Genomic DNA, 25,344 nt, shown 5'->3' on the forward strand with positions numbered 1-25,344 from the left:
AGGGAAGGAAGTCACTCAGGCCCTCAGTGAGAGGATTCTCGTCCTCTGTTCTAGCTGTCCTCAGGAGCAAGGGTAGGCAGGGCACAGGATGGACGGGCATACTTTAAGGGGACCAGGCATGAGGCAGGCACGCTCAGGTGCTCTGGAAAGCTACTCAGCCGTCAGCCTCTGTGGAGGTCAGTGCCGCCCCTGCCTCTGGAACTGATGGGGCGTCGTGTTGGAGCAGGGCCAGCTTGGCTGGACCCTGGGGTATGGGGATGAGGGGACGAGGTCCATCCAGCCCTTTGCTGAGCTTGCAAAGCAGCCATAGTTCCCTGGGGCCCCCCATGGACCACCTTGTCCATCCTGGTGAGGATGAGGGATGGTGCGGGTGTGGAGCCCCTGCAGTACACACACCTCTGTGCCCCATTCCCACATCTGCTCTCTAGGCTGCAGCAGCTTCAGGCTGGGGCCTCCTACGTGTGGCAGCCAGACCTGGAGGCCTTGGTGCTAACCCCACCCCTCAGCTTCCCTGTGCTGGCTGCAGTTCGCACCCCAGGCTAGAGCCCTGGGCAGCAATCCGGCCTCTGTCACCCCACTTTCCTCTTCCTGCCGGAGTTGCGTGTGCATGGGGTGGTCAAGAGCAGCAGATCGGCAGACAGCAGCAAGCTGAGCAACCACTCTGGCCCTGGCATTCTGGGGTCACTGTCCTTGCTCTGCCCCTTGCCTGCCTTGGAGACTTGCATCACTGAACCAGAGGTGTCCTGCAGTCCTAGCACCCTGGGCGGTGGGGGCAGGATGCTGCTAACTGAGCTGGGAATGCGCTGCACCCCAAGGCTTCCAGGACTATGTTGAAGAGCAAAGACCTAAGCGGTGGGCGCGCGCGCGCACGCGAGGGACCAGCGGCCACAGGAAGGACCCACGCTCTTCCTCCCCGGGCCGCGGAGCTGGGAAGTAACTTCCAGCTGCCGGATGCCATGTGAGGTGAGCGACTCCCTCTCTGCAGGGCCGGCGGAGGACTGAGCACCGATTCCTTCCTGACCCTGCCCACCTGGTCTCCGGAACACGAAGGAAGCCAGAGTCTGCTCAGCAAGGTCACGGATCACCTGACCGAGTCCTCCCGCAGCTGGGCAGCAGACGCTGCTGCCGCTGGGTTTCAGCCCAGAGCGCTCTGTGGGCGGGACCCTCCTTCCCTCCCGGTCTTGCAGGGAGCGCCCCCCCCCCCCGGAAGCCCGCGCGGCCTCCTCCCTCCAGCGGCTCCCGCTGCCCTCCAGATGCGGCTGCTGCAATGCAGGCGGGAGGAGCGACCCTCGCGGGAAAGTGAGCTGGAGTTGGGGCCGTAGTGAGCGAGTTAGCTCCGGGTCCGCGGGACGCGAGCGCTGTGGAGCAGCGGCGGCTCCGGCCAGGGGCGCGGGCTCAGCCCCTCTGCATCCCCGCGCAGGACTGGCCCTCCGGCCGCGGCTGTCCAGGTACGGTGCGGGGTGCGGTGCGGGGCTCCGCTCGGTCGCTTCGGCTCGCAAACCGCCAGCCCTGCAGGGGCGCGGGCTGCCCTGCCGAACCTTGGACTGTGCGAGGTGGACTCCCCAGGAACCTCTGGGTACCAAGGCTGTTGTGGGGCCAGCTCTCTTCTCGGGAAAGCCAGGGTGCTGTTTGTGTTGGCACGAAGCCCGCTGGGGTGAAACAGAGCGTTTTTATTATCGCACAGGGGAGAGGTTTGCAGAGCAGGAACGCAGAGCCAGCTTCGGTTTCAGGACGAAGGAAGGGAAGTCTCGGGGTCTGGGCTGAGGCTGGAAATGAGGTCGAAAGTGGCGAAATAAAGGGGACAAGTGAGGGGACGCAGACGCTGGGGACAGGGTCGACCTGGGGACCACGGCCTCCTCCTGGACCGGGTCTGCTGCAGCCGGGAGCCCCACCGGGACGTCGCTGCTGCCTGAGGTGACCGTGTCGCTGGAATTGGGCAGTCTTCCTCCCCTCCCCCCTCAAGTCCTGTGGGATCTGAGTGCACTGCATGGCCCTGGAGTGACGCGGCCCTCCTGCCCCTGCCGACCGACGGGGAAGCTGGTTTCTCACTGGCAGCTCGGACCTGGTTGCCAAGGTGGCTTGTGCGGGCTAAGCGAGGAGTCGGTCTCAGCACCTGTCAGCGCTTCCCCATGAGGCCATCTAGATGGACTGTTTTATTCCACGACCCACCGACAGACTGAGCGTCTGCTACATTTTTAGCACGGGGAGCTGGGCAGCAATGGACTTGCAGGAATTCTGACCTTCACAAGCTTTCAGATTCGCAGGCGAGCAGAGCTGGAGAGGGCAGGGGCTGTACCTCCTCAGGCCCTGAGCACCCCTAGCTGGCAAGAAGGCTGGGCTCCTTGAGGTCCTTGCCCAGGGACAGGCTGAACAGTGACAGCGGAGTGGCCACAGGTCCCAAGAGCCGGGAGTCTGGATACCCTGCCTGTGTCACAGCTCAGAGCACCCCAGGGGCTGCAGGCCCCCTCTGGGGCATCCCGTGCAGGGGCGCTCAGGGCAGTCTGTTGTGTCAGCACCTCCAATGACTGTGGGCAGCTGCTCTCCTCCCGCTTCCCGCTGCCCCAGTCTGCGGAACCCTCGGTGACCCCCGGGCGTCCACGGGAAGGGGAAGGGACTGTGGGAAGGGGACACGTAGAGGAGGAGCTGGGCTGTGACAGTCCTGTCCTATCCCTTTGTGCCCTGGAACCCCAAGCCCCTGCCTCAGAGAGCTGTACTGCCAATGCCCCTTTGCCCGCAGCCCGCTGTGATTCACGCCCAAAAGTCTGAGCTCAAGTCTGCAGCTTGGTCCAGAGCTGCGGGTGAAACCTGACCCAGCGTCTGCTGCAGGGCCATCTGCAGCCACAGGACCCTGATGGGCCAGGATGAGTTCCCCAGCTAGGGAGGGAAGAAGTGGGGTCCAGCCTGGGCAGCACCAGCCAGGGTCCCTTTTCCTGGGGGCGGGGCCTGGGGTCCCCCTTGAGGCCCCAGGAAGTCTTCCCACCTTCAGGAAGTGTTTGACACACACCTTTAATCCAGTACTGAGGAAGCTGAGGCAGGAGGATTTCTGTGAGTTCAAGGCCAGCCCGAAACACATAGCAAGACCCTGTCTCATAAAGCAAAACACAGGGTGAGCTCCAGCAGCAGGAGCAGGGTGGGTGCAGGTGGATAAGCGTCCACAGGTGTTCTTGCATGGACTCCTAACCGAATGTACCTGGCAGATACAGCTCCAACAGCTGCTGTTACTGCCCCAGGCAGCCTAGTCCACTCTGCCTCAGTCTCCCCACCTGAAAATGGGAATGGTGGGACCCCTCTTGGCCATGGTGTGGATTCCTGAGGGGATTCTGGTGTGCAGAGACTCCGCGGCCCCGGTTTGGTACTGCTGTGGGGTGTGAGAGATGCAGGAGGGGAGTAGAGCCTTGGCTGCCAGCCCGGTCTGCCCAGGTGCTGTGACATCACAGGGCCCCCAGCCCACATTGCGCTCCAGGCCTGCCTCCCCCTCAGGACTGAGCTGCAGGGCTGTGCCCCCCATTTCCCTGGTTACCTCCTCCTCTACCCACCTGCTCCACCAAGGCCAGGTCTTGAAGGACCTGGAACCCGCAGGGTGGTGAGAGCTGTCACCTCCCTGGCCCACAAGCTGCCCTCGGGCCAGGTTGTGGCAGCCGAGGTGCTGCAGGACAAGGGCTCCCAAACCTCTGTCTGGCACAGCGCTATCTGGATTCCTCTCTGTGTGGCTGCCCACACTTTTGTCTTCCTGGTTTTCCCTCTCACGCCCCAGCTTTCCTGGTTTGCGCCTCTGCTCTTCTCACCACTCTCCTCGCCTGGGGTCTCTGAGCGAGTCTTGCTGCAGTGGCCTTGTGACCTGACGATGTTGGTCCCCCGGGACTGATGCATGGCTGGAGCTGAGCTGCCCGCCACCGGGAGAGGGGCACCCTGGAGTGGATGGGATCCAGGGAGAAGTGTGTCTCGACAGGACTGAAGGCAGGTGCTGCCCATGCAGCCCTTGGTGCCTGCGCTCTGGGTAACACCGCTGGCCCCAGCCATGGCTGAAGGTCACCAGCTCCTGCCGAGATCTCACTTCCTGTATGTCCCTTGAGAATGTCACTGGGGTCGCTCCATTGAGGCTTCCTTGGAGACGGATTGTAATCTTAACTTAACCAGGCTGGCTTGGGGTCAGACCTGCTGTCCAGGAATAGTGCTGCGTGACCAGCAGAGCCAGGCCAGCTTCCAGCTCTGTCATGGGCTTGCGGAGACCTGGATGGAGTGGTCCCTCAACCAGGCCTCTCCGCTGCCTCTGCCCCCTTCAGCTTCGGTGTTGCCAGGTTCCCTCTCGTTCCTTGTAGCTGAGAGCCGCAGAGTGGGCTGACTTTCCTGGGTGCTAAGTCCCCACTGGAACTACTTGAACTCTAATGGGCTGGGTGTGGTGGCACACACCTGTGATCGTAGCACTCAGGAGGCTGGGGCAAGAAGATCCCCAGGAATGAGGGGACAGCCTGAATTACACAGTGAAGCTCTGTCTCAAAAAACAAACAAAAATCCCCAAACCAAAAATCTCTAACGGGATCTCTGCTTCTTTCCTCTCCTCCTTTTCAGAGTCTCCAGGACACCGGCGGTTGAAGAGCGCCTGTGAGGCGGAAGGTCACTGCCCCAGGATGGAGAAGCCCGGGGGTAGGCAGCGATTTCTTGGCCAGTGTGAAGGGGACGGGGACTGGGGGCACAGGAGCAGTGGGCACCGAGTCCCCGGGGACCGGTGCAGTGTGGGGCAGGGCTGTGCCACTCGTGTGATGCAGGGTGGCTCTGAACGGTGGCTCTGTTCTGCAGCAGACAGGGAGGATACTTGTGGCCAAGTCAGCTCTGTCTCAGGCTCTGGTCGCACCTGGGTCTCGGCCGTCGAGTGGCCTTCGGGTGGGGCTTCGAGGTTAGAATGTCCCCTAATGTTCCATGGGCCATGCGTGGTGGCATGGCTGCCTGTCCCTGACATACAGGGGCCAGCATACAGGGGAGCGCTCCCCCCAGTGGCAGAAGAGCACACTTGACCAGAGCAGATGGCAGCCCTGCAGGAGGGTGGAGGGTGGAGGGGACCCCCCCTGGGCATCACTAGCCCCTGAATGGCACTGCTCTGTCCCCAGTGTCAGCCCTACTCCTGGGGGGGGTGCCCCTGGGTGGCACAGGAGGTTCTCGAGGTGCCCGAGTCCCCTCTAGGGTCACTTGCTGAAGGTCACGGTGCAGGGCCTGACCTCCTGACTCCTGAGGGATTGTCAGGAACCTGAGAGTCCACCGTCACCTTGCATTCATGGGTCTGCCCATCTCAGGCCGAGACCATGAGTCTGTACAGTGCACCACCACCCCTATCTCCCAAGCCCGGCCCTCTCCTGCTTTTTCTGGCTCTTTGGCCACTTTCTCCATTCTGTTTCCTTTGGAGACTTGGGTGTGGATGTTGAACTTCCCTCACTCGTCTACCAGCTGCCCTCTGCCTCAAGCAAGTGACTGTCATCCCTCTGTCCCTGTCCTCCTGTGTACCATCCTCTCTGGCATCTATGTCCAGCAGGACCTGCAGAGTAGGTGGGGAGTGCTGAGCCATCTCTAGCTGCTGCTTCTCTTGCTATTTTCTGTTTTTCTGGACCTGGGCTCTGTGCTCCTCTAGGGCTGTGTCCTGGCAGGGAACCTGGGCCAGAGAGAGGGTCCCTGGGATCCCTCTGAGCCCTTCCTCGGGGTCCCCAACAGCTGTCATTATCTCTGTTTACAGTGGGGAGACAGAGGCACAGGGAATAAAATGCTTTGCTCTGGGGTGCACAGAGCAGGGGACCACAGGGCTCAAACCCAGCTGTGTCCCCATCTATCCGATCAGAGCCTCATTCTGAGCTGGGAAGGTTCTGATGGCTCCCTGCCCAGCCAGTGCCTGAATCCTGAGCTCTGGTGGCCCCTTGTCAGGTAGTATGGCCAAGTCCCGATCAAGGTGGTGTGTGCTTTCAGGAGAAATGGGTGTGAGCGTCACGTGGCTGACGGAGCAGGGTGCCCAGCTCAGAGTGGGTGTGAGTGCGTGTGTGCCAGTGCATGACTGTGAATGTGGACACAAATGTGTGTGTGCCGCTGGGGACACACTGGCCGTGCTCCACCCCCGAGGGCTTCCTGCCCTGGCCTCTCCCGGAAGGCACAGCTTTGGCTGGCGGTGCTGCCCTGCATCTGAGCTGCACCTGCTCTGGCAGCTGGGTACGTGGGTGTCACCACTGCAGGAAGGCAGGAAGCAGGTGCCACACAGCCGCCCTAAAGAGGTGGTGCCCTTTGCCAAGTACAGTGTGCCTGGTGATGTCAGCAGCTCCTGGGGACCTGAGCCGAGCACATGGGGAGGGCAGTCTGGGACCCAGAGCAGCGCGCGTACGTCATCCCCCTGCAGACACTGCCAGGCCACGCAATCTATCACTGTCATCTTGGGGATTACACAATTACAGGTGTGGGATGGAGGTGCCATTTTGGGGACAGGCTGCCACCTGGCTTCATTCCTCCCTTATGAAAGCAAGCCCAGCCTCTGGTCCAAGCAAACACTTCCAAAGAAGCTGGACAGATAAGGGGCAAAAGACACCTTGTGCCTGGCTCCGTCACCTCCCTGGCCACGTAGCACACTGCTCTGGCTGGGCACCACCTGATCAGACACCACACCTGCCTCGCCTCTGGGTCCCTGGGTCCCTACCGTACACAGGTGCTCAGGGAGGAGACCCAGGTGGAAGACGGAGCTATGGCTGCAGGTGATTTTGCCCAGAATGGAGGGCTTCGTTAGCCACAGGGCCTTCTGCATGGTCATTAGAGTCTGTGGCCTCCGTTTTGTGTACTTTGGCTTCCACCAAGACACTAACTGCAGCAGTGAGTGCGGGTAGGGCACAAATGCGGCACGGGCCAGGTGCTGCAGGCACCTGTGTCCCTTAGGAGTTAATTCAGCTTGCGGGTTGCTGTTCTGAGTTTGGAAGAGGAGCTGCTGGAATTGAGGTCATTTCCCCGAGTGGGGACACTGACCGGGCTCCAGGATCTGTGTTCCTGAGCTCTTCTGGGCCCAGCTTGCTCGGAGTGTGTTTAGCAGGACGCCATGGGAAATAAGGATGTCCCATGAGGGACACGGAAGGGACGAGACTGTCATCTGAGGAAGAGGGCTTGGAGACAGGTCCCCAAGGGCTCTGGACATCTCCTGTGGGCCAGGAGGTGACACTGCTAGACAGCCAGGCAGATGGTTCCCATCCCCATGTCCCGTGGCCAGTGGCCAGTGGCCAGTGGCCTTGAGAGTGCTGGGGCCTTGGAGGACGCCCGCCTGCCCATCTCCCTCCCCACCTTTTCTCCTGGTGGGGCTGCTGGATGTGGGATTTGCTTGCTGAGCAGTTTTGGGGGCAGAGAACCTCAGCTCTGCTCCTGCTCTCTGCTGTGGCATCAGAAGGTGCTTAAATGATGAGGAAGGTGTGGCTCCTCCAGTCCTCCGGCTTTGCCAGTAGCCATCTGAGTAACTCGAGAAAATTGTGTAACTCTCCTGCAAGGCCATCCAGAACAGCAGCTGCCACTTGGTACCGACTCAGTCTTAACTGCTGACCGATGCAGCTCAGCAGCTGTGGGACTCAAACCCAGCAAGACAGCACAGTGAATCTGTTTGGGGGCCACACGGGCAGGTTCCTAGCAGCCTGAGACACAAAGGCCCCAGTGCTTCTACGCCACCCTTGTGCACTGATTCAGTGGCGCCTACCTGGTGCTGCTGGGAGACCAGGCCTGGGCACAGCTGGGACCCAGGACCGTGACAAGTGTCTTGTGACAGCGCCAAGTCGGAACTGCCGCTCCTCCGGGGCCTTGGCCTGTAGTTCTCATGAGCTCTCTGCTTCTCCTTCTTGAAAAACGCTTGATTGGCGGTGTCTGTGGTACATGACGGTCACGATGGTGACATTCACACCTTCCCTCTCCTCTCCCTTTCCCCTCCCAGAGCAATACCCTGCCCCCTGAATTATCTGCTCATGTGCTCCTCCCACAGGAGAGGCTTTGTGACATTTAGCTTCTGTGTCCTCTGCTTCACCTTGTGTTCTCCTCTCCCAGCCCAGGACCCGACCTTGCAGCGGGATGAGGAGAGGGGCTCCTCGAAGAGCTGCCCGTACTCAGTGGAGACACCGTACGGCTTCCATTTGGACCTCGACTTCCTCAAGTACGTGGATGACATTGAGAAGGGCAACACCATCAAGCGGGTCCCGATCCACCGGAGGGCCAAGCAGGCCAAGTTCAGCACCTTGCCCCGCAACTTCAGCCTCCCCAGCAGCGGCGTGCGTCCCCCGGCTGCCCTCCTCCAGCAGTCCTGGTCCCCCGCGGTGCCCAGGAAGGTGTCCTTGGGGCTGCAGGAGCAAACCCGGCCTCAAGTGCCACAGAGCAGCCCCCCTCAGGCCTGGGCTGGGGGCAGCAAGCTGAGCCACCCCAGGAAAGCCCTGCTGGCTGAGGCCACTGGGCAGGGGGAGGACGCAGTGCCCAGCTGTGCCTCTGCCCGGCCCCAGCTCCTGCGGGCATCCAGCATGCCGGCCACACTGCTGCCCAGCAGGGCCTTAGAGGGGCCCCCCACACCTCCAGCGCCTCCTCCACTGCAGGACACAGGCGGCACCTGGGACGAAGCCTTTAGGCCTGCAGAGGAACCTGCAGATCTCCCCAGCCCTAGGCCGGGGGTGTCAGCTGCCAACACAGCCAAGGATCTGGGAGACCAGGTTCTGGGGATTCCCAAGGAGTACGAGCTCCCTACTGGAGAGTCACAGGCTCTGGATTACCCATGTCCCCCAGGCCCTCCTCCTCCCTTCCAGAGTGTGCCTGTGGTTCCAGAGCACCTGGGGGCTGAAGGCCAGAAGGAGGGCACACAGCTGGCGTCCACTCCCGGTTCCTCCACCCCAAGCCCCCCACCTCTGCCATCACCAGTCCCTGAGAGTGAGCTGGCCTTGGGGGACATCGAGCTGAACATTAGTGAGCTCCCCCCGCCACCGTCGCCACTGGAGATGGCTGTGCAGAGTGTGGGCATGCGCGTCACTGAAGAGGCCCTAGGCCTGGATGGCAGCCTGGGCCAGCAGCTCTGGGCCCTGCAGGATGAGCTGGCCAGCCGTGTTGAGGAGCTGGCCAGTATCCGGGTGACTCTGGAGGCCAAGGAGCAGAGGATTCTTGAGCTGGAGAGCACGGTGGCCCAGCTGGAGGAGAAGCTCAGCCAGGATGCCCAGGATCCCCAGGGCCACATAGATGCTGCAGTGGGCACCGATCCTCTGTGTGACCTGCACCGTGTGGAGACTCATGACAAGGGTGTCGGGGTCACCTTTCTGAGCCCTGCAGACTCTGGGAACCAGGGAGTTCTGGGGGAATCGGGGAACCTCCTCTGGGTGACAGACATCGCCCCACCAGGGGATGGACGCCCAGCCCAGCTGTCCCTGCCACAGCAATCCTGTCCTGTCCCTGCCTCCCCCGTGCATAGCTGCCTCTCCACGGAGCTCAGAATCGAGGAGCCGGCCAGCTTGGGGCAGGAGGCTGTTGAAGGCCTGGCTGCAGAGGGCACCTTGGGCAGTGATGGGGAGGCTGCCTCAGTGGCCAGAGAAGAGGCCGGCTCCCAGCACCCAGCTGGACTGCCTGGGTCCTCACCGGACGCCGCACTAGGACAATATGTTCGGAAGATCCAGGAACTACTGCAGGAGCAGTGGAGCTGCCTGGAGCATGGGTACCCTGAGCTGGCCAGTGCCCTGAGGCAGCCGGCATCTAGGCTCAGCAGCATCCGCGGCCAGCTGCTCAGCTCACTCAGCCTGCTGCTGTCGGCCTGCGCAGCGCAGGGACCCCAGCAGGAGCCAGCGGGGCACCCAGCCCCCTCCCCACCAGCTCCCACCCCATCAGCCCCCGGTGAGTGCCCGTGAGATGTCGGAGAGGGGCTCCCCATGTGTGGGAGTTTGCACGAGGGCTTGTGGCTTGAGAGCTGTGGGGAAGCCTGGTGCGTGCAACCCTGTGGTCCTGGTGCCTCCCCTCTGTCTGGTTCGGAGATTGGGTCCAGCTGTAGGGCACAGCTGCACAGGTAGCACAAGCCACAAAGATGAGGCAGGGTGGCCAGCTGGATGGAGGCCTGATCATGCTCCTCTGCCCAACTATGGCTTGGGTAGCTGGTGAGCGCAGGGGTGGGGGTCCTACTTCATGCAAACACAGGATCCTAGGGGATGAGGACTAGGAGAGAAGGAGGGGAGGCCCTGCCCACGTGCCCCTCACCCCTTCCTCCTTTCCTAGCCCTGGCTGCCTGCTTTCCCTCTGGCCTTCACACATCAAAGGCTCTCTGTAAGCCTGGGTTTGGAGAAACATTATTTAGCTCACAGTTTGTAGAGGTTTCAGTCCATAATTGGCTGGCTCCAAGGCAGAGTGGCACAGCAGAGGAGCATTACAGAGGAGAAACAGTCCATGGTGGAGCAGAGGGACACAAGCACTAAGTGACAAGCAGTGACCACAGTAGCACCTTCTGTCCCTTGTATTTTATACTCATCACACCCTTAAACCTAGCATCAGAGCATGGGTCACCTCCAGCATCGAACACTCTAGATTTAGTCACTTCTGAAAAGCCCCACTCTGACTGCAAGAGGCTTTGGGGGACATCCAGACATAGCCAGGACAGTGCCCACACCACATGGCCTCATAGGGGTCCCGGAGCCACATGCCACCACACACAGAGTGGTGTCACTGACCAGTGTAGTCCTACCAACACCAACCAGAAGGCCCGGGCTCTGCAGAGCCCCCAGACCCAAGGCGTCCATGGCCAGGGCTGTCCTTGTGCTCTTCACACACCTGCAGCTGTGTCCCCCAGAACAAGCATCTGGTTCTGCTGCTACGTTGTGCTCACCTGCGGTGTTGTCTGCCTAGAGATATCTCCGCCGACCAGCCTGAAATCCATAATGAAAAAGAGAGACTGTGGCTTCCGCGCAGGAGGCAACGGGGCCAGAAAGAGCCTGCAGTTTGTTGGGGTTAACGGTGGGTAAGCATCGCTGTGGTGCGCGTGCCCTTCCTGTCCTCCCTTCTGTGGTCCCTGTCCTGGGCGGGGAGCACCTGGTTTTTCTACTTCAGTGCAGGCATCACCCTGCGGCCCTGGAGCCTCCGCTCTGTGTCAGGCATTTGGCCCTTGGGAGCCGCTGCCTTTAACTGCCTCAGCTCCCCTGTCCCCTGGAGCCAGGACTCGGGGGGCCGAGGGATTTAGGGGCCCATGAGCCCTTTCAGGGCGGCCAAGACCCAAACCACAGCACTAACCCTGGTGTAGGGTCTGGTGATTTGCTGACCCTCACCTCTGACCTATAGAACCGCTTTTCCTTTAACTTCCTGTGAGCCAAACCCAGGCTGGGCAGTGCAAAATGCACTGTCTGGTGTTGTGGACCCTGGCCACACCTCCTGTGGCCCAGGGTGTGGGTGCTGGACCCGGTACAGTCCAGGAACCATTCTTAGTGAGCTGCCCCCCGGGGATGCAGATGCTTAGGTAGAATCTCACGGGCCACCAGGCAGGGGAGCAGCGTAAGTGAAGTCAGGGTGCCTGTGTCCCATCCTAGGCCAGTCAGAAAACAAAGAAGAGGGGTGACGCTCGGGATGCTTACTGGTGACCAGGAGGCGGGATGGGGCCACCTCGTTAGAGACAACACTGGAGGCAAAGGGGGCTGGCGTTATGATGGAAGTCCCATGAGTGGCAGCAGAAATGACAGTGGAGTAGTCACAGGGAGGTGCTATGTGGCCAGTGAGATGCCATTGTTCGAGGAGAGCCAGCCTCACCTCGAGGCCTGATACAGGGACCTCTGTGCCCCAGTCTAGAGGGACTGGGTCACAGCTCCTGCAGTGGCCTGGCTCAGCACATGCCAGGGCCTGGTGCCAGCCTTCGAGGATTGGAGTGCGGAGTGTGCTGGTCCCGTGCAGTGGCCTCAGCCGTGGGGACAGAGGCAAGCTCTGGGCAGCGTGGCCCCAGTCCTGGGCCTTTGTGTGACTGACTTGTGTGCCAAGCACTCAGGAAGACGCAGCTCTGTGTGGTTCTGTACATGGCATGGGTCTGTGGCCTTCCCCCACTTTGTCCTGTCTCGTTCACTATTCCGGCCACAGCAGTGCTCACTGAGCATAGGACTTCTGGGAGCTTCCCAGAAACTGTGCTAAGCCAAGCGCTGTGATAGTGTCACGTGGCCCTGCCTGTCCATCCCAGAAGCACCAGGCTGTCTGTCCCAAGCGCAGGAGAGGAGAGATGTGAGTTTAAGCAGACAGGGGCCAGGCCAGGCTTGCAAACCCAGGCCCAGGGCCTCAGGCATGGCCACTGCTCGGAGGGAGCACTTTAGGGGTCTGGGGAAAGCTTCGGCCACCAGTCCCTGTGCTGTGTGCAGTGCCCCCAAACTAGCGTCCTTTATTGGAGTCATGGAATCTTCTGTGACCCTCATGTCACCACGTGGTAGGGTCTCAGGCTAAGCCTGGGAACCCTGCGGAGAGGGTACCCCAAGTCAGGCAGCCAGGCTTTCACTTCCACTGCCCCAGGCACTCCAGGTGCCACACTGGGGAGCTGCATAGAGCCCTGAGTTCTCCCATTGCTGTCCAGAGCAGGTGGGTGGGAAGGGTCCCCTTCCACAAGAAGGAGAAGACTTTTCAAGCTTTTCGGGGAACTCATAAGGGAATTCCAAAAACAAACGGCTCTGAGACCTCAGCCTTGAACGTGTATTAGGGCACTGTCCATCTGTTACCTTTCCCCTGATGGCCTGGCCTCCAGCATGAGCCAGAGCTCTGCCCTCTGGGTCTCAACTAGGACCCCAGGCACCTCCTTGTCCTGTGGGTGTAGGTGTAGAGGTTTGGCTGAGGCCCACTGCACGTGGGGTGCTGACGCAGGAAGGAAGGATGGACCATGACCTTGCCCCCTTCTGTAGCTACGAGACTACCTCCAGTGAGGAAACCAGCGGTGAGGACAGCTCCCCTGAGGACCTGTCTGACAGCGAGGCTGAAAAGAAGTGCAGCGACCCAGAGTGCCTGCGGGATGGGGACACCCACACTGAGCAGGCCCGCCCTGAGGCTACCCAGAGCACAGCCCGGGAGAGTGGGACTGAGGAGGGAACTCCCCACCCCAAGCCTGAGAGGTGAGGCATGAGGATGAGTGGGGGGTGAGGGTGAATGTCTACCCTTCTGTCCACCCACCCAGCCACCCATCCATCCATCCACCCACCCATTCATCAATCCATCCCTCCCACTCATCTTCTCATCCATCCATCCATCCAATTCATTCATCTACCCATTCTCCCACACATTCATCTATCTATCCATCCATCCACCCACTCATTCATATATCCATGTACCCATCCATCCATCCATCCATCCATTCATCCACCCATCCACCCACCCAACCATTCATCCACCCACCCACCTGTCCATTTGTCCACCAATACATCTATACATCCACCCATCTACACATCCATCCATCCATCCTTTCACCACACACTCATTCATCTATCCATGCATTCATCCACCCATTCACCAATCTATCCATTCTACTCATTTGCTTGTCTATCTATTCATTTATCCATCCATTCACACATCCATCCATCCTTCCACCCACCCATCCACCCAGTCATCTGTCCATCCATCCATCCCACTCATCTGCTCTTCTCTCTACCCATCCATCTGTCCACACATCCATTTATCCATCCACTCATCCACACCCCGCCCCACGTTGCAGTGTCCACAGAGTTTGTGTTTCCCGTGCTGTCTGGACTGAACAGATATGACCCCTGCAGTCACAGACTTGTCAGGATTGAGCTCTTCATGCAAAGCCTGTGTCCCCTCACCTTGGTGATGGGAGTGCCTTGTGGCTGTTGTCATGCATGGTCCCCCTGCACTGCAGATGTGGAGACTGAGGCACAGAGGTGCAGCAGTGAAGCCAGAAACATGGCTCTGCTGCCGACCCCATTGGCCACATGGACACAGCCCTGTCTTGTACAGCACACAATGCTGCTGTAGTGGCCACAGCCCACCTCTGCCAAGGCCAGGTTCTTCATCAGTGGCCGCCTCAGTTTCCTCACCTGAGCAGTGAGGATCGCCAGCCCTGCCCAGGGTTGGATGCACACTGGGCCCCTCTGCCCTGGCCACACAAAGCAGGGTGGGGGGCCATCACATGTCCTTCAGGACTGTCCTGCAGCCAGGTGCTGTTGGGACACTGCCATCCCCTGGTTTCCATGGACAGCAGTGTTTGCCGGGTGGTGGAAGAGGAGGAGGAAGTCTGCTCCCCGCCCAGGTGATGGCTGCACGGTTTCCTGTTGTCCTCTCCAGGTGCAAACCCTCGGAAGAGTTCCTCAGCGCCTGCCGGGCCCTAGGCCAACACCCACTGGAAACTGTGGCCACTGACCCGCTCTTGGTACAGCCCTTTCTAATCGCCACATGAAGACAGCTAGGGGTAGTGTGGGGGGCCTGTTGGGGTGGCAGAGTCTGGGGCACAGGGCAGGCTGTGGCGGTGGAGGGGGCTGCATGTGGGGGTGGCCAGGGTCCCTGGAATCAGGCAGCACAGCCAGGGGTCTGTGAGCGGGCGTCTAAACCATGCATGGTGGCCGGGTACCTGGCGAGAGCCCTGTCCCTGGTCCCCACCCACCTCCTCTCTGGGGGTGGCATCCATGTCCAAAGTGCGTCACTGCAATGCTCGTGGCTGTTGTGGCAGAGGCAGGGAGGCCAAGGTGAGGCACCCTGTACTGGCTCATCCTGGGCTCCTGCCCAGGGAACCCCGTGGAACCAGACTCTTCTGGGTCTCAGGGGCCAAGCTTGAACACCGTCAGCCAAGAGTGGTTCCGTGTATCCAGCCGGAAGTCATCCAGCCCTGCCGTGGTAGCCGCCTACCTCCTCGAGGTGCAGCCGCTGTCTCCACATCTCCTGAAGCTGCTGGTCAACCTGGCAGATGGCAATGGGAACACGGCACTGCACTACAGTGTGTCCCACTCCAACTTCCCCATTGCAAAGCTGCTGCTGGACACCGGTCAGTGCACTTCCCCCACCGTCCCGGGGCCTCCTCCAAGGCCACCTTACTTCTCTTTTAAGAGACAGGGTCTCACCATGTTGTCCAGGCTCTTAGGCTGAAGCAATCCTCCTGCCTCAGCCTGCCAACTAGCTGGGACTATGCTAAGGACACACACGTCTTTCCAGCAGGGAGAGTCCTCCCTGAGTCCCCTGCATGCCAGGAGCTAGACTGGTCATTTTGTTGGTGGCCCAGGGCCCCTCCCGCACTGTTCACGCTGTGCAGTTAAGGAAACCCTTTTCTCCTGAGAGCTGTGAAACTCACCCAGGCCACGGTGCCAGGTGTGCAGAGCATGTTCTGTGCTTGGCCTGTGCCAGCCCAGAGCTGTGTCACATAGCCCCGGGACAGTCACCGCTTCCCGTCTCCCTATGTTGGGTCTGAGAGGGCCACACTCACCCTTCCTTGTGGTGACCTGTGATGGTCTCAGAGGCCCACAGCTCTGTTGGGTGCTGTGGATGTGGGAGCAGCTGATGCCTGTGTCCCTTCTGTGGCGTGGGAGCCATGGCCCTGGGGGAGCCTCGTGCTGCGGCCACTGCAGTCACCACTAAGAGCAGACGCAGAGTCCATCCCCACTCAGCCCTGTCCTAGCCCCAGGAGGGGCCAGGCCTCACTCTGCGACCCTCTGTCCTGTGCACCCAGCTTGGAGCAAACTCCAGAGGTCAAAGGGTAAAGTGCAGCTGCCTATGGCCAGGTGGGTGCCTGTCCTTGTCTTCCAGGATGGTGCTGAGAGGTGACATGAGGGCTAGGGGCTGCTGGGCTGCTGGTCCAGCCAGCCCAGCTTTTCTGTGTGAGGCCCACTGTCTGCACCATGCTTTTTTTTTTTTTTTTTTTTTTTTTTTGTCTTTTTCGTTTTTATTGGTACCAGGGATCGAACTCACGACTGCCTGCTTCCAAGGCAGGCGCTTATGCCGTTGAGCTAAACCTCCAGCCCCTGCACCGTGCATTTCTGTGAGGTCCCCAGAAAGGGCCCACTGCCTGTGAGGTGGCTGTGGGCTTCCCCTCCTGCAGAGCAGGTGCACTACAGAGGATGCTGCGGAGACCCCCAAGAGCTGCAGGCTTCTGTGCTCAGCGGCAGCACCGGGACTGGGGTGGTTTCCACCATGTTGCCCAGTGTGGTGGCGTCACTTAAACCAACCATCACTGTGTGTGACCTGACTGCTCTTGTGGTGAGGAGCTGGGAGCCCACACCATGGGACAGTGATTTTGGGTTGGGGGGTTTGAGACAAGGTCTCGCTATGTAGCCCTGGCCGGCCTTGAACTCGTGGCCATCTTCCTGCCTCAGCCTCCCGAGTGCCAGGATTATAGGCACGTGCTGTTTTTGTTTTAAATTCCACTGACTACATCATCTTGACATACAGGCGTGTTTTCATTCTATGTAGAATACTCCTCATTGTTTAATGTAAGAATGGTGGTGGCGGCGTCCGGCTACCCTGGCCGCAGTGATCTGGTTCCTTCCATAGGCGTCTGCGCTGTGAACCGCCAGAATAAAGCCGGCTACACTGCTGTGATGATCACGCCCCTGGCTTCTGCGGAGACTACCGAGGATATGGCCGTGGTCTGGCAGCTGCTGCGCGAAGGGAACGTGAATGTCCAGGCCACACAGGTGGGTGGGGGACGTGCTCCTGCCCAAGCAAGTGGGGCCCAGGCAGGAGTCCGTGCCAACCCTGGACACTTTGCATCCTGGGAGCCCAGGGTCTCATCCTGTGGCAGCCAAGCCTGCAAGCAGGGAGACCATGGGTCAAGGTGGGCTTTGTGAACCGCTGCCTCAGGTCCTGGGCATCCTAGGTGACCTTGGCCTTGACTAGGGCCCCTGACCAGGCCAAGATTCTAGAGGGCCTTGACAAAATCCCCTCATCACCCTGTGCTTCTCCAAAGGCTTTAACACTCACACGAGCCCCAGCCTGATTGATGGAGAGGATTGGGGCATACAGGAGGGCCGCTTCTGAGTCCTGGGGCTGTGGGAGCCTCCTTTCCCGGCCTCAGTTTCCCCAGAAAGCCACTGTAGAGTCCTGCTGGCAGGAGCATGGCTGGTAAGGGCATGGCTGTCCCTGAAGCAAGCATATCGCACCTGCTATAGCCCTGACTCCCCACAGGGCAGAGTAGACACAGCATCACAGGTGTGTGGACCACGTCCTGGTTCTGGCTGTGGGCCAGACTGGGAGGGCACCTGCTGTCTGAGCCCGTAGGGCCCACCTCAGAGTGGATGGGACTCAGCTGGGAGCACAGAGCAGTTCGCCATGCTGGCTTCCAACACTGATCTAAGCTGACTTGAAGTGGGCTGCTGGAGTGCAGCTCGGGAGAGCAGAATGGCCTGTGTCACACAGGGAAGGTTTACTTGGTTCACGGTTCCAGAGGCTCAGTGCATGGCATCTTGGTGCCAATGCCTTGGGCCTGTGGCCAGACAGAGCCTCATGGGGGGAATGCACAGTCCCGCAGGGCCACTCACCTAAGGAGGGCCAGGGAACAAAGAGTGGGGAAAGGGTGGGCTCAACAGCCCTTCTAGGCCACGCCCCATGATGTCACTTCCTCTCTTCAAGGCCCCGCCTCTTACAGGGTTGGCAGGAACTGCTAAATGGCCCTTCTGGGGACTCTTGCCCGCACTGTACACTGGTGTTGCAGGACACACAGTACTTTCCGCTGCTGCCCACTTTACCGTGGTCTTTGAGATAATCCAGAACAAAGGGCAGAATGTGCTGGGCTCCCCTGGGTGTGCACCAGGGGAAGGAGCCCCCTGGAAGCAGAGTCTGAGCCCCACAAGCCCCTCTGCACCACATACTCCTGAGTGACAGCGGAGTGGCCTGAGCAGAGGCAGTGCTCTTGTCACCCCCTTTTCCACTGTGGTTACCCCCTCTGCCACTGTGGTCACCCCCCACTCGGATGCGTGGCTCTCATCCTACGCACCCTGTAGGGGAGCTCACCCCATCACCATCACCATCACCCGGCTCTTCTCAAGGGCGAACAGGACCCAGGTCACCAAGGGCCATCCCTGTCCCCAGCAACGTCCTGGTCCCAGTCTGAGTGCAAGGAGAGTGGGGGACCCGGTGATGGCAGTGATAGGCATGCAGTGGCCCCGGGGATGCTAGGGACCCTTGGCTTCCGGTCCCATCTCAGGAAGCAGGGCCAGCTCACTGTACCTGTGGTCACTCCAGGGAGGCCAAACGGCGCTCATGCTGGGCGTCAGCCATGACCGCGGGGACATGGTGCACGCGCTGCTGCATTGCCAGGCAGATGTCAACCTGCAGGACCACGAGGGTGCCACGGCCCTCATGCTGGCCTGTCGCCATGGCAACGCAGATCTGGTAAAGCTGCTCCTGGCACAGCCGTCCTGCGACAGCAGCCTGGCCGACAAGGTAAGATGGTGGTGGTGGTGGGCGGCGGGGTGGGGGGGGGGCACTGGAGAGAAGGAGGTGGCAGGCAGTGAACGCTGGGGGCATGAGAGCCGGGATACCGGGATAGCTGGGGCCCCATCCCAGGGAGGTGCCCAGGCCTGGCCGTCCCAACCCACCGGCTGTGGGCAGTGGCCCAGACAGGCCAGCTCTGCTGTGTGGTGGGGACTGTGCAGCCAGCCCAGGAGAGGTCGCTAAAAGGCAGCACCTCTCTGCCACCGACTAGCACTACCGGGCAGCCAGGTCACTGGGCCAGGCTGCTTGACAAAGGCTTCTTTGGCTGGTTTTGTGTTTTGTTTTTTTTGTACCAGGCATCGAACTCATGACCTCGTGCTTATCAGGCAAGTGCTTGAGTGACTGAGCTAAATCCCCAGCCTGGTTTTGTGCTTTTGAGACAGTCTCAATATGTAGCCCAGGCTGGCCGCAAACTCTGTGTTCCTCCTGCCTCAGCCTCCTGAGTGCAAGGAGCCTGGGCAGGCACCTCCTACAGAAGCACCTGTAGGGTGACAGTGTCCTGGTCGGCACACAGAAGCCCCCAGCTCCCCACTGGGCTGCACACGGCAGCGCTGAGTGCTGAACCCAGCTTCAGCTCCTGCTGTCGGAGACCTGCGGGTTAGGCTGCCCCTCTCACCTCAGCCAACTGTCCACTGACTGGAATCTCCCCAGTCAGACTACGCCTGAGGTGCGAGTGAGACACTGCCAAGCTTCCCGCCGGGCTTTTGGTGGGGTCTGTCCCTAACAGGCCTGGACACACCCGGTGTGCAAAGCGCCAAGCCCTTCTGACCTCTGTCATCCCAGTGCACTGCTGTCAGGAAGCCCAGTGTCACAGGCCAAGCACCGGGCTCCCGGAGGTCACCGCCCACCCTGGCAGCCACCACCACTTTAAGCTGTCGGGCTAATCCCGTCACAGTCACACTGCGTTTGTGACTTGTGAGGCTGCAGGATCCTGATAGTCGTGGCAGTGGCAGGCCACAGCCATCCTGGCTGTGAAACTGGGTGTTAACTCTTGCCTGGCCCAGGAGCGGGTTTCTCACCTCTCCGGAAGCAGAATGGGAGGCAGGTCTCGCTGCTGCCGCCTACTGACTCCATTTACATTCTGCAGCCACACGGAGTGTCCCGCCCCCCCCCCCCCCCCCGCCCAATAACTGCAAGTGTGTCTTTGGCTGATAAGGGTCATTGACCCCCCAGAACTCATCATTTAGATTGCAGAGTTTGGGATCAAGAGGCTGAGGCAGGAGGATCCCAAGTAGATGGCTCCCAAGTAGTTAGTTCCTGGCTCAACATAACTTCAAACACAGGGTGGGGATGGGGCCGCTGGCGAGGTAGCTCAGGGTACAGTGGGGCCCTAGCAAAAAAGAAAAGAGTGAAAGCTGGGTGGGCCTGCTTTTCAGTAGCTGGCTCCGGCGCGGCTGCCGCCTGGGGTTCCGTGCACTCAGCGTGGCCCCGCGCCGGGTGACGCCGTCTGCTCTTCTCCCCCGCAGGCTGGCCGCACCGCCTTGTCCATCGCGCTGCAGTCTCCAGCCCACGTGGAAATCGCGGGACTGCTGCGGGCCCACGCGGAGCGGCCTGGGCGCCCGGGCCCGGAGCCCAACTGAGGCCTGGGCAGCGGCGCCCAGGGGGACGCGCCTGCCCGAGAGGAGCTGCCGGGTCCGCAGCTTCGCCCTGAGGGTGCCGGGCCGCTCGCCGCGGAGGCCGGTTCCTCGCCCGGTTCGGGCGCGGACCCCACGCCTGCGGCCCGCGGTGCCTGACCCGGTGACCGACGTGCGCCCTGCAGAAGGCGCGGGCGCCCCCTGGAGGCCGGAACCGGCCAGCGCCCCTCTGGGCCGCCGTCGTCAGGGTGGACGGAGCGGGGCGCGCTCGGGTCACGGCTGGGAGCGCGGGGCCGAGCAGGACGCGCATTCCGAGGACGTGTCGCGGGCAGAGGCGGGGTCGCCGGCGTCCCTAGCCCTGGAGGAGCGCGAGCTTCCCTGGCGGGCGTCGCTGTCCTTCGAGACGCGGCCTCCGCGCCGCCCCGGGGCCGAGCGGGGGGGCGCAAGTGGGGTGTCCCCTCCACCGGCCCAGCTCCTGCCCGGCCTTGCGTGCACTGCCCGGACCAGCGCTGCCCAGGCCGCTGTGCACGCGGTCTTCCTAAAGTCTCCTGTGCGGAGAACTCCCCTGCACACCAAGGGCTGAAGCGCCCGTGCCCCGCCGTGTGCCCGGCTTCCCAGAGGCGGGGCGGCGGGCTCCCCGCGACCTCCCTGGGCCTCCTCGCCTGTCTGCGAGGCACAGATCGGCAGGCTGCCCTCAGAGGAACCGGGAAGGCTGCTCACACTGGGTCTCCCTGCGGGAACGGTGCCGGCGTGGGCGCTGCTCGCCGGGAGAGTGGAGGAGCCGGGCACGCTTTCCGTGGCTGGCTGTGAGCGCGGGAGCCGCCGTGGGTGGGCACGCAGGCCGCCTTGCCGTCCTCGCAGTGACCCCGAACCCCTGGGCCTGCGGCGTGCAGGGGGTGGGGTCCCGTGTCCCGGGACCCTGGGGATGCTGGGCCGCACTCGGAAGCCCCGGGCTGTCCCTGGGGTCTCTATTAAAACGCTGCCCTCCGTCTCCTGTCTGAGCGTTGTTTCTTTGCGCTCGGTCCTGAGCCTCTTTCTAGCGCCAAACGAGACAGCAGAGGCCGAAAGTCCCCACAGCGTGAAAGGTGCGGGAGGAAAATCCGCCTAGCCCTGCGTGGGGGCCGAGAGCCAGGCGGGGACGTCCTGGGAGCTCCAAGCAGGGTCCCCCGAAGGGGGCTGGGAGCTGCCACCAGGCCCTGCCCCATCTCCCTGCTGCCCCGCCTGCAGGGCCACAACCGAGCCACATGGGCGGTGTACCCCAGGGTGCCATCCGCATGTCGCACTAGGGGGGCAACTTCCACGAGGTCCCCTGTTTAAAAACTCTGTCACCTGAGACCACAGACAGCGCTGGAAGTGCTCTTTCCTGAGGCTCCTTACAAAGTCTGATCTACTATGTCTGCCGCTGCCAACAAGCACCAGGCACCTCCGATGAAAGGCAGCGCCTGAAAACACGAAGCTGTCCCCGCCCACCTTCACCGCGTGACTTGGTCCTCCCGAGTCAAAGTGACCACTAAAGAGGCCCATTTTCAACCCAGTTGGGACTTCAAGGCAGCCAGGACAGCACAGATGAAGCCCCTGGGGGAGAGCTCATAGCTGCCGCAGGAAGTGTGTACAGCTTGGGGGAGGCTTTGGAGAGGGATTCATGGGGATGCATCTTCCACTAGTTAGGTTTTTTTTACATGCAGACATTTGTGAACTCTTCACACTCAGCCCAGGCAGTACTAGAGTCTAAGCAGGGCCTTGGACACCCAGGGGGGCCTCAGCTCCCCAGAACACTAGAAAAGGAGCAGCTCAGCCTGTGGTCGGGGCAAGAGGCTTTTTTTTTTTTTTTTTTTTTTTAAATTTTATTTAAGAGGAAAAAGAGAAAAACACAAAACAAAACAAAGCGGTGTAAGGGTACACGTAATACAGAACTACAAAAAAAAACAATAACAGTAAGAAATCACCTGTTAATAGATTACATATTATCATCTTGAAAATAGTTGCTCAAATCACAGTATGAAAGCATACAAGGTGGACATTCAAACAGGGAGACTGCAAACAGCTGTGTTCAATGATTCAAAAACATTGATATAGTCAGCTATTTAACACCCTTAAATACACTTGCTGTTATATCCGTTAGAGCTCTTTTTATTTTTTTTCCCTCTCTTTTTTACAACAAAATTTACACATTTTGGATTTTATTACTCCTTAGTGCTTATTACTTTTTTGGGGGGGAGAGAATACAGTCAAATATGGCAAAACAAAGCTGTCAGTCAAAACCAAGGATAGACATAGCACATGATGTAGAACAGAGTACAAGGTTATCAACAATGGTTATCAACGTTGTCTCTTGTTTCCTTAAAAAGAATTGTCTATCTCATTAGATATTACAAAGTTGGACAAAACAGCAGAGAACAAGACCAATAAAACTTAGGCATTGTAAACATTACAGGACTTCCAAAGAAGACAATAGTCAAACCAGAATGGGTATCTTAGTGAATCTTATTGCCTTCAAAGTAGTTGCCTATATCCTCAAACTTGATACTATCATACAGAATGGAACAGAGTCTAATCAGTCAAAACAAGATCGTGGGAGCATTACAGGACTTTATCACCACTCCTATTTAATATAGTACTGGAAGTACTAGCCAGAGCAATTAGGCAAGAAGGAGAAATAAAAGGGGTAAAGATAGGAAATGAAGAAGTTAAATTATCATTGTTTGCAGATGACATGATACTCTACATAGAAGACCCCCAAAACTCCATTGAAAGACTCTTAGATACAATAAATAAATTCAGTAATGTGGCTGGATACAAAATCAATACTCAGAAATCAATAGCATTCCTATACACGAACAACAAAATCACAGAGAGGGAAATAAGACAAACTGGACTATTCACATTAGCAACCAAAAAAATGAAATATTTAGGAATTACTCTTACGAAAGAAGTGAAAGACTTATACAGGGGCAAGAGGCTTTGAGTCCCTCAACTTCTGTTATGGGGAGATTTGAGGAGGTGAGGCAGGCTCCCCGTAAATCCAGTACTCTGGGAGGCTGAGGCAGTAAGATCACAAGCTGGAGTCAGCCTGGGCAACTTAGACCTTGTGTTAAAGAAAAAATAAGAGGTCAAGGATATAGATCAGTGATGCTGCATTCCTCCGGCAAGTGCAAGTTCCTGGGTTTGGTTCCTGGGAGGGAGGGAGGGAAGGAAGGAAGGAAGGAAGGAAGGAAGGAAGGAAGGAAGGGGAAAGAAAAGAGAAAAAAAAAGGAAAGAAAGAAGAAAAGAGAAAGAAACTAAGAAAGGAAAGAAGGCAGGCAGGCAGGAAGAAAGAAAACTATAGAAAGAGTAAGAAAAGGCTGAGGATGTAATAGCTCAGAGTGAGGCCCTGGGTTCAGGCTCCAGTGCTGTGGACAACCAGGGACCAGGAGGGGACAGTGGACAGACAGGCCATCAAGACAAGGGGAGCCAAGTGAAGCAGCTGCCACCAAGGACTCCTGGAGGCAGACGTGGGAGAGAGAGCTGAGGGGAGGAGGTCCGCCCCCCACCGCATGGCCTGCCTTCACCACTGTGACCTGGAAAGCCGACATAGTGGTCTTACCAGATGTGGGGCAGCGAGTGTGGAAGGTCCCGTGCTAGCCTTCAGTTTCTCATGGGCATTTAGTCACAGTAAACCACAGCCTGTGACTCGCCTGTCACTCACTCACTGGGATGAGAAGAACCTCTGGGGGCAATGCCACCCTCGCCCAAAAGTGCGGTGGGCCCGCAGGGTTCTCAGCACTGGCCACACGGAGCCCCTGGTCGCCACCATCCCTCAGCCCTGGTTTTGCCTGTGAGTGGACGGGGCAAGTCTGAGGGCATTGACCCTCTGTCCACACCCCTCCTGTGCATCTGCCATCTAGAACCGGCCACCAAGTGGTCACCGTGCTGCAGGGGCACCCGTGGAGCCCTCAGGCAGCCCCATGACTGGATGGGATGCAGCCTCTCCAGCAGGACAAGGAGCCTGGGGGGTGGCGGGGAGTGGGGGGCCGAGGCGCTGTGAGAGTGTGTGTGTGTGTGTGTGTGAGAGAGAGAGAGAGAGAGAGAGAGAGAGAGAGAGAGAGAGAGAGCGACATCCATTGAGACCCTGCAAGGCACTTCAGACTTCATTTTAATGGAGAAGCTCAGCAAAAGCAGTCTCAGTACAGGAAGTAACATTTTCAGCACCCAGGAGATCTCGGTTATAGAAGCCTTGCAGCGGTGCTGATTATTTTAAACTAGTTGACTTCTTCGAGGAAACCTGTTTTTTCCAACGATGACACCAAGCCAGTTGTGGGGTGCACACTTGTCATCCCAGCACTTGGGAGGCTGAACCAGGATTCCCTCCCCTCTGGCAGGGGGGGAGGCTGTGCAGACCTGGGCTCCCGCACCATCCTCGGGCTGCCGGTGCTGCCCTGTCTGGGTTTGTCACCACTGGGGCTTTCCAGCACCTCCTTCCCTTTGGGGTGTCTTTGCCTGCAGGCCCCTTGGATGTGTGCAGTGTGGCCCCAGCTCCGGGACTGGGCCGAGGCCAGGGGAGGCTTCTTCCTGCAGCCCCCAGCCTGCTCCTCAGGATTCTGCTTTCCTGTCAGCCCCCTAGCCCCCAGCCTACCGCGGTCTCCTGGGGAACACCCTGCACCCATCTGCTGCTCCGACATCAAAACTCGGTGTTCTCTGCGCAACAGGGCCTGAGCCTGGAGTCACCAGGTCAGAGCGAGATTCCGGGCCCTGCTGGGCGGTGGGCACCTGGGAGGTGACTTCCGGCCTCTCAGCCTCCCTGAAGAATAAGGAGTCACCGTGCAGGAGAGGAGTAAAGGTAGGCAAGAGGTGACCAGGAAAATCATGGTTCATGAAGTGCCTTTAGGAGACAGCCTGAACCTCGGGTATTATGGAGGTTCCTGCATCCCCTCTCCCCAATCCGTTCCTCCTGACCCATCGTTCCCCTCAAAACATGCTCAGCCCAGAATTAGCTTAGCAGACACACAAAAAGCACCAAGGGACAGATGAGAGTTCAGCCTGGTGTGGTGGTGCTCCTCTGTAATCCCAGCATTCGGGAGGCTGAGGCAGGGGATCCTGGCAAGCTTGAGACCAGCCTGGGCTACAAAGTGAGTCCACGTGAGAATCCCTGAGTTTGGGCTTGAGCTACATAGTTAATGCAAGGCCAGACTGAACTGCATAATGAGACTCTACTCAAATATAGGTAACTAAATAAAATTTTCTTAATTAGAATATATGTGTGGTCAGAATATATGCTTCATGTTTAAAACTTTATTACAATAAAACATTGCCATTAGTCCTCTTTAGAATATTCCCCCTCACTTCAAATACAGCTGCTCCATTGTCGACACTTTTTGAAGCAGTTCTGGTATCGCAGATGACA

General features: G+C 59.2%; 1 protein-coding gene across 1 annotated transcript; it reads left to right on the plus strand.

Annotated features, from left to right (window-relative positions):
* The first annotated feature begins 1,211 nt into the window (after positions 1-1,211).
* On the plus strand, positions 1,212-20,955 carry Kank4 (KN motif and ankyrin repeat domains 4). The gene is made up of 10 exons (XM_063259663.1): positions 1,212-1,448; positions 4,570-4,644; positions 8,038-9,849; positions 10,849-10,960; positions 12,864-13,070; positions 14,257-14,341; positions 14,731-14,950; positions 16,450-16,592; positions 18,139-18,339; positions 19,857-20,955. The coding sequence occupies exons 2-10, from the start codon at positions 4,629-4,631 to the stop codon at positions 19,968-19,970; spliced, it is 2,910 nt and encodes a 969-aa protein (XP_063115733.1). The 5' UTR covers positions 1,212-1,448; positions 4,570-4,628; the 3' UTR covers positions 19,971-20,955.
* The last annotated feature ends 4,389 nt before the right edge of the window (positions 20,956-25,344 follow it).

Source organism: Cavia porcellus, unplaced genomic scaffold, assembly GCF_034190915.1.
Source record: "Cavia porcellus strain 051 isolate PalLab524CR breed Dunkin Hartley unplaced genomic scaffold, mCavPor4.1 scaffold_1, whole genome shotgun sequence".
NCBI classification, from domain to species: Eukaryota; Metazoa; Chordata; class Mammalia; order Rodentia; family Caviidae; genus Cavia; species Cavia porcellus.

Excerpts from the sequence above, each read along its gene's own strand:
- Kank4 (XM_063259663.1), top strand. Across the intron at positions 14,342-14,730 it reads TGGCCACTGACCCGCTCTTG|GGGCCAAGCTTGAACACCGT; the intron begins GTACAGCCCTTT and ends TCTGGGTCTCAG. Across the intron at positions 14,951-16,449 it reads AAAGCTGCTGCTGGACACCG|GCGTCTGCGCTGTGAACCGC; the intron begins GTCAGTGCACTT and ends TTCCTTCCATAG.